The 13,571-nt window shown below is 40.7% G+C and overlaps 1 protein-coding gene across 12 annotated transcripts in view; it reads left to right on the top strand.

Moving 5' to 3' along the window:
* The window catches only part of msn (serine/threonine-protein kinase msn), a 55,607-nt gene that overhangs the window by 18,739 nt on the left and 23,297 nt on the right, over positions 1 to 13,571 (top strand). For 11 of the 12 annotated variants that reach the window (XM_043414522.1, XM_043414515.1, XM_043414519.1 and 8 more), the window contains exons 3-10: positions 3,201 to 3,257; positions 9,333 to 9,377; positions 9,468 to 9,750; positions 10,010 to 10,221; positions 10,351 to 10,579; positions 10,905 to 11,171; positions 11,703 to 11,881; positions 13,029 to 13,049. In XM_043414522.1, the coding sequence (XP_043270457.1) occupies positions 3,201 to 3,257; positions 9,333 to 9,377; positions 9,468 to 9,750; positions 10,010 to 10,221; positions 10,351 to 10,579; positions 10,905 to 11,171; positions 11,703 to 11,881; positions 13,029 to 13,049 (1,293 nt within the window). The remainder of the gene's footprint in view (positions 1 to 3,200; positions 3,258 to 9,332; positions 9,378 to 9,467; positions 9,751 to 10,009; positions 10,222 to 10,350; positions 10,580 to 10,904; positions 11,172 to 11,702; positions 11,882 to 13,028; positions 13,050 to 13,571) is intronic. The other variant, XM_043414517.1, reaches the window with a different exon arrangement.

The following is a 13,571-nucleotide window of genomic DNA, read 5'->3' as shown; positions in this document are numbered from 1 at the left end:
TTCTCACATTGCGTCAGTTCGGAATGGTCGATCAGTGACGTAAAAAAGGGGCAAATCTCGTGACAATTCAAACCTTTTTTATCGTTTCAAACTTCGACAACATTTTGTCTAAGGAAAAAATGCCCAAAATCCTGGAGCTTGTTCCACAAATTACGAGCAATTGCAATAATGTTGAAGTTTGTAACGTTCGCGTCCAACGAAATGATCTAAAAAAAACTCTCCAACAATTCAAATAATTCTACAATAATTTTGTTCCTTACCGAATTTGCAATTCGTAGTTTTTCAACCTACATGCACCGATGATTTCGTGAAATAAAAAATTACTCAACAGCAAATGTTTATTCCGTTAAATTCGTTGGACTCGAACGACACAAAAATACGGATTTCGATGGGAATTAACGAAGTTTTGATAACATCCTTAGCTGAATCGCGACGAATTAAGTTGATAAACTTTAAAGTTTGGTATTGGAACGAAGCAGAGAGTCTTGGCGGCTAGACATTTGAAGGGGGGACGACGCGCACCGAGTCATCGTTCTCTTGTGACTAAGGCACACACAAGGGGATAAAGGAAAAAATGCATCACAGTTTCTGTACAAGAGAGTGTGCGGTAGGCTCTCGTCTCGTTTGAATAAAAGGTAGAAAGAGATGAAGAAAAAGAATGTTAAGTAGAATGATTGCTGGCGAAGTTGTGAGACTTCCTGGATATGCCATATTCATTGTTGCAGTTGTGGCTCTGTATTCCTCCGTCTATATATAAACACTCAACAAAACAGCCCACACTTTGTCTCGTTGTCTCTCTGCTTCGAAGACAGACAAATGGACCGAGTTTCACCGCGATGTAGTTCGACCACCGCACTCCTCCTTTATTTACGTACATAAAACTCTATTTTATATACAAACCGATCGCGATGTAGCGACGTATGAAAATGCGAAAATACACACACGTTTCACGTGCGACGATCTTCGGACTTTTAGCCGAAAGTCTGCCGCGCTGTGCAACCAGCATGAAAATTCTACGTGCTCGACGTCGTGCACGCACTTATCCGTGTCTGTCGGCACGTTTTTTTTTTCCAAAAAGCTTTTGCTCCGAGGTTTTTCCGAGCGAGGTGCTCGCACTGCCGCGACCACGTTTCTCTCTCCGCTTCGCACTCGACGGAGCAGCTTCTCTTTGAGCCCTTTCCGAGCAGCGAGAGACTCGCGTTCGTCTCGCAACTCTCTTCTTTTATCAATTCTCGCACTCGCTCTCGTCAATGTATAAACAATGAAAAGATCAGGATCGAAAGATGTTCGAAATTTTGTAATTCAGGCGCGAAGCTCTGTACGAAAATCGATACGAACGGACGTGGAACGTGGTCGGAGGGTCGTGGGGGTCACGTGGAAATACTTTGCATTTTTATTTATTTGTGATGGCATCGATTCTGCGATTTTTACAAAGTCGTTAACTTCGTGCATACACAAATATTGTGTCGTTTCGTCGTGCCCTCGATCGGGATGAGGAGACCACGAAGCGGTCCTTCGCCCACAGAGATCAGATATCGGAATCCTCGTGGAAAAAACGACGAGATTTCGTCCGAAAGCTACACAATAAAATATGTTTTTTTTTCCATTGCTCGTTCTATCGGTCAACGTCGTTCAAGTGACGTTATGACGTGTTCACTAAATATAGATATGGGGAAAAGTGTGTTTGTAAGAAGGAATTTATACAGATATGTTATTCTCGAAATGATAGTTCGTTGACCCAACGCCATCTTTTTTTTTCTTCCCTTTTCACTTTTATGACATTCATTTTTATTCCCGAAACACGAGATCGATTCGGTGAGAAAAAATTGTACGAAAATTATGGAGGTCGAGAGCCCAATTTTTTTCGCTTATCTCTCAATACTTCGGCTATCGTAAATTATTATAATTGCTCAGAAATTTGATCCGTCGCGCGTTTTCTCAGTGAGGAAATCTAATACGACGATAAATCAATGCGGCATTTGACAGGGGGAGAAATTAAGCGAGACGCACTCATTTTTGGAATCTCTTTCTCGAACGATTTCATTTTTTTCGAAGTTGTGCGAAAGCGATTTTCGTTCGAATTGATCAAGCAATTTTAGGCTGACATTTTCCATAAAAACCATAAATTTTGGGGTTTTGAGGTTGTTGAAAAAATGTGACGAAATAGAGCACGTTTGATGAATATTTTGGAGTTAACATTTTTATTTTGCATTTTCATCGTTATGCCTCAGAATTACAGTTTTAATGATCATTCGAAAGCGACGAATGTTTCGAGTTTCGCATTTTTTGTTCAGTTACGTAAAATATTAAGTGCGAGTGACATTATTTTTTCAACGAGTGACAGTGAAAGTCTCAACGTAGCTTTACTCAAGAAAGAATAAAAAACGAGGCTCTCTTCGTCAGCAATGACGTATCTGGAGAGACTGAGAGCGAGAGAGAGAGAATCAAAGCACGCTTTGCGCCCGTTATTTTTAATTCAACGTTCCAGTTAACGCACGACTAAACCTCTTTGCAGCGGCGTGCAAAACTCTCGCGCGCGGCCCACGGATGGTACGCGCAAAGAATGGAGCCGGGGAGAAAAGAATTCATGCGATGTATGGAAAAGAGGCTGAGTTTGATAAGCTCTCGAAGTAACGTATTTGTACGAGAATCCTTTGGCGCGTGGCTCTTTTTTTTTATTTTTTATTTCACTTTTCGTTCAATTGTTCACGCTGACACCAAACGCCGCGTGCGTCTGCACTTTTTATTTCTTCGCTGCATCGAATATTTCAGTTTTACGAGACGTGAAAAATGCACGATTCATAAAAAATTCGCGCGCTAGACCGCAGCGAAGAGTGATTTTCGTAATAATTTCTCTTCTTTCATTTGAAACGTTCGCCATTCATTTTTGACGGTAAAATCATTTTTAAGTTATTTCAATATTTCTTTAAGCCTCCGGAGGCTGCAAATTTCGTCACAATTTTTCATTTGCAACCATAAAATTGGCAGCTTTGCGAGAACGTCGTAAAAAATCGATCAAACAGCGACGATTCGTTATCGACATCGATTGAAAATCTGATCGATGTGGAGAAAAAGATAATTTCTTCTCCGCGTTATTTTCTAATCGAAGGCACTCTACCGTTTCCTTTGATCGACGAATATTGCGACAACGTAAAGAATTCATTGGACGCAATAGTTGATTTGAATCATTTTTGTTTCAGGGTCGCCACACAAAGACCGGTCAGTTGGCGGCGATCAAGGTCATGGACGTCACGGAGGTAAGAATTTCGTATATTATCTCGCAAAAAGATCGAAAGATCCGAAGGATCGTCGGCTTCGGATCGAGCAAACATCTTACTCGATAAAAGTTTCATTTCTCGAAGCTTTTTTTTCTCGAGCGCTTCATACATCTTTCCTATCGGCTGAGAAATAAATTTTACAATTCGAAAAATTAGCTGATCGTATAAGAATCTGGAGGAATTTGATAAACTCATTCTTCTCGGTAAACGGTGAAAGTACTGCGTAAATTCACTTTTTATTGACGTTTCGTTTAATCTATTGGAAGGGTGCCAGGGCAGGCAAAGAATATCGTTGATAGTCGCACGCCAGTGGAAACGAGACAATCCTATCGCTTCTCTGCAGTCACACATAAATACGTATCTCCGTTCTCAATGTTCTGCATCTCTCTGTACAAATACATGTACGTGTACCGGGTGTAAAGACCGCAACTGGACTGACAGTGATTGGGGACTGAGAATGAGCGCAGAACGAAGACTTTCGTTTCGATTCTCCTGTCGCGATTCGATCAATTTTTTCTCCAACTTCGATCTCGAACTCCGTGAAAATCACGCTTGCATGTTTGCAGAGAATATTGAGCTTCTGAGAACAGTTTTCGCGGGAATTTGAATAAAAAATTTTCACAAAGGTTTTTCAATTTCGTTCTCCGAACGATTCGATCATCGAAATGACATCGGCCCCAAAAACTTGGGCGAAAATTCTCCTGGGTTTTGATCGATGCCGAAAAATGAAGTATTTTAAACTGGAATTCGAAAGTGAGAAAAAAAATCGTTGTAACAACTGAATATGTCTTTAGTTGATATTTTTGTTGCTTGATCCAACTAACATCTGCTCGCGATATTTTAGTTCATTTATCCGAATCATTAAATTTTTGTTTAAGTGAATAAACTAAACGAGTGAAGGCAAATCTTTTGTTCGAACAACTCGAGACATTTCCAACACTTTTATGATATATTTATTTGACTATCAAGTACTCAAGTATCTGAACGGTTTTTTGAGAATGATAAATATTTTGCAAATCGAATCATACCGGTCAGCTCAATATAACCCAACAAAATTTGTTGGAATTCATTATTGTGTTAGCCAACAGTCGTCGATTCATCGATTTTTATCGTCAAACGTCAGAGGTTTGCTTTGAAAGTGATAAGATTTATGATCGAGACACACTGTAGGTATGAAATGAGAAATATCTTGAATGTGTGCTGCGCATTGTGCTGCTCATTCCCAAGAGGACAGACAGCGAAGAGGCAAAAATTCTACGAAATCGTGAATGACTCTCCCCGATGCGAAATATATACCTTTTATCTATCCTGGTTGGCATACAGCGATATAATGCCAGCACGGAGTTTCTCGCTCTCTTTCTCAACGTATATATATATTCAGTTTGTACAATTCATCGCTGCTGCGTTCCTGTTCCGATTATTCACGTCCTACGTGAAAGATTTCTGATTTTTTAGACTTCCCTCCCTCCACGTCCGCCAGCATATTTCGACAGATCCGTCCCGAGGCTTTTATTGCCACTTGTAAAAAGTGCTCCGCGTTCTCCATCGAGGACGTCGTCGTTTGACAACCGGCATAAATTTCGTACCGAAATCATTGCGAGGGGAAACGAAATTGCTCGGGAGTTCTCCAATTCGTTGAATGAAAAATTCGTTTAACGAGGTATTCGACTGTCGAGTGTCCCTGCTTTCGGCGTAATAATTCGTTGTAATTGAAACTTCGAAAAACTCATTTTCGATGCTGAGTTCGATGACGGATCGGGGCGGAGACACTCTGAAATAGGTTCGACTTCGTTCGACTGGACATCGCGAAAACACTCGACTCGATTCCACATCGGAAGGCAGATGATTGTCAGATAAAGAGCGTCCTTAATCTTGTCTTCGTCATAGCTCGGAGCACAGCGCGCCCTTATGTCGTGACTCGTTTGAACGATGCTCCGATTCGCTGATGCGTCTGCATGAGCTGGAGGAAACTTGTCTTACTCATGCCGCAGACTTCTCGATCCGCGCTTTAATTGATTGTAGAATGCTATCCGAGAGGTTTCGCCTCCGAATTAGCGCGCGTGTGAAAACGGATTCGTGGAGAATCAGCCGGATTAATGAGCCGGCGGCGCGATGTCAGGTTACTTCGTAATTTCCTTCTCGCGGGCTCGTAATCTCGGGGAAAAAGATGAATTCACGGGGATTTATCTTCGCGCATTCAGCCTCGAATATATTCTTGGGAAAGTTGGCGGGGGAGACGCGTGGAGCGGTGTGTTGCTCGCACCGAAACGTTAAACTTGCTGGAACGTTTGTCCCGATAAATCAAATGGTCTCATTGTGTTGTCCCCGTGCGAGAAAAGCCTCACGAGGCTGGATGGAAACTGTTGGTTGTACTCCTGAGAGTTAACATCGCTTGTTGTTCTGCTGCTGGTGCACAACTTTGTTGAGTTTCAGGTTCACTTTGGTGAGGATTAGATATCTAATCCCATCAGACATTGTGTTCGTGTGCTGGTTTTGCCTTTCTCATTATACAGCCTCGTTTCGTTGGAAAGAGAGTCTCTCGGCGGTGCGAGCAACTGCGGCGGGGCAACGAGAGGAGGAGAAATTCACCTCGAAAGATCAAAACTTCCGGGCGATGAATCTTCTCGGTCTTTTTGTCTCTTTCCGCATCTTCCTCCCCCCTCATTGCCTCTTTATCATTGTTTTTATTCTACCCTCGCTATTCCCCGACACTCCCCGGGACCATTCGCTCCTCTAAAATATTTTTTAAACTATATAAAGATATATTTCCTTCTCATAAACCTTTATCGCAAATATAAAAGACTGTCGAGACTCGTGGCTCTTCTCATACCAGAGCACTATTAACTTTCCTCGGGTCATGCACTTTCTTCCCTCCGCTTTAGCGGCTTCGCTATGACTCGTCGTTTTCATCACGACAATGCGACGAGCTCGCTTCACCAGACGAGTCTTTATCATCTTTTTTCCCCCATTTTTTCGACCTGCTGGAGCTTCCCTTTCTTTCTTTTGTGCACCTGTTCAACGACTGCTACGATTTTTCTTGAAGTAATTGGTCATTTAATTCCTCCCCAAAACAAATTGGATTGCATTATTTTTGTTTGGGTATCACACGATGAAAAAAAACATTCGTTCATTCATTTTTATCGAAGGAATCGTAAAAATTGATTACAGTTAAACAAGCACCGAAATCAAACGGTTTTGTGCATAAAATTTTCATTATCCGTTCGCTCACGCATATTCTTCAGATGCTTCGATGAATATTTTATTGAATCTCAATTATCGACGACGTTGAAGTTTGAAAAAAATATGTTTGACTCAGCAATTTTTTATTTCACGAAGTATTGGGGCAGGTTGAAGAAACGAAATTGGAGAGTTACTGGAATTATTGCAGGCTTTTTTAGATCATTGGATAGGGCTCGATGAGGATTCGTCTGCACTAAAACTTTGTTGATTCGGCAAATAATTTGTTTGAGCATTTATCATTCTGTCTCATGTCAAAAATATGTTGTCTTGAATATTTGTCTTGAATATTTCGATTGAGTGAAACGAAATTCGAAGGATTCGTTGAATGAAAGCTTTGTGAGAATGTTCGGCCTCATAAAAATTCGACAGGTTTCCAAAGAAATATGTGGATTTCTTGTGCGTATTTTCCTCCGATGAAAAAGGACCTGGAAAGTGTTTTCGTTCACGAATTCATTTTTCCAAGAGTTATTTCAAGGAAAGATGAAATCGGACAGTCTCGAGATATCGCGTATCCCATTTCGTTGGAGATCCCAATTGGAATTCCATTGTCCCGATATTTCAAATGTCGAGAGGGTGTCTGAGTAGGGTAACGCGTATGTGGGCCGGTGGCCCTTCGAACCGCACCGGATTTGTCCTAGGAGGCCGAGAGAGGGAGGGAGAGCAAAGGGAAGTGAGTGAGAAAATGAAACTTTTTCTTAATTCTTGTCTCCTCCAAGAGAAAATTCGGCTCGCTCGTTCACGAGGTCTCGAGACGTAAAGAATAAACGGAGCGCAGGTAGGAGGAGAGAAAATGGAGTGAACTCAGGTGGAGATTTTTGAATTCCGAGCAGTTTCCAATTCCATCGTAATCGCATGTGTCATAAATGAGAAAGCAACAGCGAAAAATGGCAATTTCGAAAGGCCCGCGAAGCGGGTGACGCATCCACCAGAAATCCTCGAAATGTGCACGCGAAGTATTTCCAATCGCGCAAGTTGCTCCTCAAATAAACGCGGATAAACGAAGCTCTCATCGGCGATCTCTCCGCGATCGAAATTACGTCGAACTCTGAAAGCAAAAAAAACAACATAAGAAGATGCATTTCTCGCATGAAAAACAGGGTTAAGCCGCGGTGCGCCAACTCATGCCGTACGAGTGAACGCGGCTTACGCGTGCTCAAAACTCTCAAAGTCTCGAGAGGCCGTTAAATTTCTCGAAGTCGCTCTAAAAACTATTCTCCCACCGAGTTAGAAAGTCGAAGCTCGATCATTCTGATTTTGCGCAAGCGATGATCGTACGCCGTCAGAAACTCATCAACGTACAACGCCCAGATTCCTCGGAATCACTGAAATCAACAGATGACCCTCGTTACCCCTCGACATTCACCGATTGCCACTGGTTCGGAATGTGACATGGGAATCGTACGTTTTAACGAAATTTTATCCAGCGATTTGCTCGCACGATTCAGATTTCTCTGATCTAAATGAATCACCCAAATTCCCCCTCTTCGTTACCCTGAAAAGTTGCATAGATTTGGTGCAATGATTTTTTCAATTGTAAATAAGATTCTCATGTTTTGGCGCTCTCATTATGGAAGCCTCGTAAAATATCTTCTGACGCAATGATGCCTTAATCGAACGTTGGCAAGTCACTTGGGAAAAATCGAAGGCACGAATAAAATCTAAACACACAGAGTGTGCTCTACTGCACAGGCATGCTCGAGATTTTTATCTTGATCTACACACAAATTGTTTCAATATTCTCCAATCTCCTCAATCGCAGTCTCATCACATTCTCCCAGTTCTCTCGCGTGTATAACACGCCCGAGCTAATCTGGACTCCACTTACCTACTTAACGGACGATATGCAACGTGAGTTTCGTGATCCCATCAGTCAAGCCACGTTTTCTCATTTCTATGCCAACCTATTACACTGCTAATCGAAGGAAAAAAGTCTGCTTTGATTTCCGGTCTTCTCACCTGATTTTCATCTCGTTTTTTAACCGCTGTTTCTTCGAATTATTTATGAAGTATCTGGAACTCTTAAATCTTCTTAATTTTCATTTATTTTTCACTTTCAACTCGAATCAGCTGGTGTACCACGACGCTGAAGTTTCCAACGTTGGAGTCCAACGAAATGAATGAAAATAAAATGATTTATCCATCAGTTTTTTATTTCACGAATCATAATTGTGTAGATTGAAAAAATACAAAGTACAAATTCGACTGGAGATAAATTGGAGAATTACTGGAATTATTGGACAGTTTTTTAGATCATTTCGTTGGACTCCAACGTTGGAAACTTCAGCATCGTTGGTGTACCAAGCAAAGTTTCGACGTTCTGGAGCTTCAGGTTTTTTCGTTTACAAATTTTCAACGAATTTCTCGAGATTCGTATATTACTCGCTTCTATCCATTCGACTCGAAATCGATTGGAATTCGGAACACACGTTGTGTTCTCCAAGTGCGAGCTAAAAGTGAAAAATAGAAAGCGTTTTAATCGATGACGTAATAATGTTAAATTGTCCATTGATCTCATACTTTCGACCGGCTCGCACGTCGTTTCCTCTCGTTTTATCCTTTTGCTCCGTTCTCGCGAGTTTGTGGCAGTCCGCATTCCCAGAATTCTTATCTCGTTTGTTTCTTCATATAGTTCTCTTTCTCTCGTCAAACTGCAGCAGAGCATTGTGTTGTATCGAAGGAATGTAGATAAAACTATGCTTTCGTGGTAATCCCAGAGCATGTTTCGAGGAAAAAAAATCAGCGGAGAAATTGAAAAGAAAATGAATCGACGTTCACGACGGGTTATTGACCGATTTTTATTGTTTTCTGTTGCAGGACGAAGAGGAGGAAATAAAGTTAGAAATAAACGTTCTTAAAAGGGTAAGTTGGCCGAGAAATGATCGGAATCATCGTTTTCAATGTATTCGTCACCGATGCTTAATTCTTATTATTGTTATGAAAATATTGCAGTACTCGAATCACAGAAACATCGCAACGTACTACGGTGCATTCGTGAAAAAATCACCACCCGGTAAGGACGACCAGCTATGGCTCGTGATGGAATATTGCGGGGCTGGCTCAGTGACGGATCTTGTCAAATCGACCAAAGGACAGAGCCTCAAGGAGGAGTGGATCGCTTATATCTCGAGAGAGATCTTGAGAGGACTCAGCTACCTTCATAGCAATAAAGTCATACACAGGGATATCAAAGGACAAAACGTTCTGCTTACGGACAACGCCGAAGTCAAATTGGGTAAAGGAATTATGAGTGATTCCTTGCTGAATCACGTTTTTGTTTCGGCTCTTCAAGCACGTTTTATTATAATAATGAAAGAGCGTAAAAACACGTTTCATTCGTCAGAATATTATTTGCACCAGCTTCTATAGCCGCTACGAGGTGTTGCAGTTTTTTTTTATTGTTCGTTGACAATTCCATTGTTGATTACTATTATGAAAAGTTGAACGAGTTTCATCACGATTCATTGATATACACGTGCGCTTGTTATTTTCAGTGGATTTCGGAGTCAGTGCACAATTAGACAGAACCATAGGAAGAAGAAACACATTTATTGGAACACCGTACTGGATGGCGCCGGAAGTTATAGCTTGCGATGAAAATCCGGACGCGACTTACGACAATAGAAGCGACCTTTGGTCGCTCGGTATCACAGCACTCGAAATGGCAGAGTCACAGCCACCACTTTGTGATCTTCATCCCATGAGAGTAAGTCAAAAGTGATAGCAATGTTGTCTTTCCGAGTAGTCCTGAATGAAAAAAGTGGCAAATTATGGATTGGAATGTTTGCAGAATTCGAAGAAATCTTTTGTTTCTCAATTATTCACTCTTTTTCAGGCACTTTTTCTCATTCCACGAAATTTGCCACCTCGACTCAAGTCGAAGAAATGGGCAAAAAAGTTTCACGGATTTATCGAAACGGTCCTGGTGAAGGACTATCATCAGAGGCCTTACACGGAACAGCTGCTCAAGCATCCGTTCATACGGGACCAACCGACCGAACGACAAGTCAGAATACAACTTAAGGACCATATCGATCGCTGTAAAAAACGCAAGCAAGAAAAAGGTTCGTTGAAAATCGAAAAAACGAATCCAAAAAACATCCTGAAATTTGATAGATTCCGTTCGATTATGAGCTGAATCTGTGGTATGGGAGAGTAAGCAAAAACGTTGCTAAAACACTCATGAGTGAAAAATTCTAATTTTGAAAAATTGTCAAAAAGAGGTGCTATTCAATGAAAAAATCAATTGTCCAAGACGAAGTGGCTACAATTTTATTTGAATATCATATTTGAATTGAGTTCGAATAAAAATCATGCGTGATGGGAACTCAATTCGATTTTTTCCTTTTCCTCACAATTTTATTGATATTTATGATCTTACTTTGACAGAAAGAGACGATTACCGATACAGCGGTAGTGAAAATGAAGAGGACGAGCCAGCATTGGCTGGTGAACCATCGTCGATCGTACAAGCACCGGGAGGTGACACATTGCGTCGAAATTTCCAACAAATTCAAGAAGGACGAACACTCACGCAGGATGTACCGCAACAGCCACAAATTTTGGCGAAGGAAAAACCCGCCGGTGGAAGAGGACAGAGAGAAATACCGGAACCTGGACCACCTGCGAGACCCGCCATTCCACACAGACTCATAGGTAAATCAAAATTCGATTCAACACGGAAAAATTGGGACCACATGAAATTACAGTACGAACGATACGTTACGTAAAATTCGGTAATCATGCAGAATACTTATTTAACAGCTAAAATGAAGGTTTTCAATACATAAAAAAAAAAAATTCATAATATTTTATGAGTAAATAAGCTCATCCCTCACCACAATATTGCTTCCTATCATCTTTTCCATTCATAAAGAACGTAAAATATAGTTGGACCCCCGGTTCTGCATAATTATCAAAAATTCAGATTGCAGAGTACTTATTTTTATCTTTTGTGGAAAATGTTGAAGCTTCGACAGAACGAAAATTGTGAATGATAAATCGAATGACGATTCAACTACACTTTTGTCTGTCACATAAACGAATGAATCTTAGTTTTCCAACGTTCATTATATTATTCCTTTTCTTTCTTACGACAAATACTCAGTTTTGTTATTTAAGAAATATGGGTTGTTTTCCATTTGTTTGACTGCTTAAACGAATGTTATTTGCGTAATTTTGATACAGAGCCGCAGCCACCGTCACGTCCATTGCCGCCAACGCCTCGTGACGATCCAAGACAACCGCACAAGATCTCAACGCCTCCGTCGAATCATCATCAAGCGGCAAATTCGTCGGGAGGCGGAAGTGGTGGATCCGGCGGTCAAGCAGCTCCTCAGAGAAACAGTCACGTATTCAAGCCAATGGTAAGACTCCTCTTCCCCCCCCCCCCCCCCCCGTCCTCCTTCAATTACCTCGTTTTTCCCAGAATTATCCCTGTTTAAACCATACTTGTTAAATGATCGAGCGCCTTGCACCAAAATGGGTTACGCAAATTGCTTATCCGCGATGCTATCGGCGACTCGCTATTTTCAGAACTGTAGAAACAGCACGTTGCAATATATTTATATATTTGATTTATTTTTTTTTTTAATACCTCATATCGATTACTTTCTTTTTCTATAAATTTGCCATCACTCATAGTTTTTACAGTTTTTGTCTTATCCGGTTATAAAACTCTACACCAGCCCTAACTATAATGTTCCTTTCTGGTCTTTCCTCTCTTTAGAGCTATACTGTTTTATCAAGAACGACCAGTTTCCCAATGAAAAATCATTGGACATTGAACCGTCTGGAGTTTTAGCACTGAGAGGATAATTTGTCTGGTCATGAAAAGAGTAAAAAACTAGATATTTTCAGAAAGTCAATAAACTCATCGACGAGTAATTGGCTGAATCTTCGTGGAAGATCGATTCGATCAAACGATGGTGGATATTAATTTTAGAAGCGTTGCAATCAATAATCGCAGAGCGTTTGGAAGAGGCCAGAATTATTTTAGATTTAGGTCCAATCGTTCATTTTTGAGATTCTGATCAAATTCCTTGGTGAGAACATGTGCAAATCCTACAGATTTACGGTCGGTCACTATAATTATCTCGACGAATAACTTTCGAAAATGATTTTTCATCGGGAAACTGGTTCTGATTCCACACGACGTGAGATACTCTCGTAAAACTATTAATAGTAGTCACATAGTTGATGTAACACACCGAATGCAACCACAAGTACAAAAAAAACTGAGGATTTTCTACCCCCCCACTCCGGCTCCACTTTGATGTTTCTATATAAAAATCTCAAGCGCACGTGCAACAGTTGCCTCGAAACAAAGAAAAAGCAAAAAAACGTATAAAATAAACGATGAAACACGTGACAGAAGAAAAAATGAGGATTAGAACACGTGGCTTTGCCGATTTCAATTCTAAAATCACATTTCTATTTTTCTCTCTTGCGTTTCGATTCGGAATGTATTTGGTTTTTGTTTTTCTTTTTCCATGTTCACACGTACTACTGTAGCTGCCGCCGAGGAGGCCGGAGGTAAGATGACACGCACACCCACCTCTCTCTTTTCTCTCTTTCTTTGTTATTTCCACTTTTACTTTATTATCTATCCTACTATCTTCTTCACTTATACTTTTTTTTTCACTGTGCCTCAACGATGAATATAATGTTTAGTAACAGTTTTATTATACACTCGATCACGTCGATACGCTGGGAGATCAAACTATTAGAGCCGTGACGAAGTTACAAATGGATTTTTTAAAGCAAAGTGACGTGTCAAACCTGCGAATGTTTTCCTGACAACAGTTTTTATTTATTGAAAATTCTGATCAAGTTCCATTGACATTATTTTCCAGCAGGATCAACATTTTTACATGCTTATTTTCGTTCGAAAGAGGTGCAATTATTAGGTATTAGGTTTTCTGATTTTATAGTAGGCGATCATTCGAATTTTAAAACGTTCCTCAACCGGCCACACATTTTGGTTCCCCATCGTATCAAAATCTGAATAAATGTGTGCATGAATTGATCTCGTACGAATGGCCAAAAACATCAATA

The sequence above is a fragment of the Venturia canescens genome, chromosome 3 (genome assembly GCF_019457755.1).
Source record: "Venturia canescens isolate UGA chromosome 3, ASM1945775v1, whole genome shotgun sequence".
Taxonomy (NCBI): domain Eukaryota; kingdom Metazoa; phylum Arthropoda; class Insecta; order Hymenoptera; family Ichneumonidae; genus Venturia; species Venturia canescens.
This window is presented reverse-complemented; position numbering and strand designations above follow the sequence as displayed.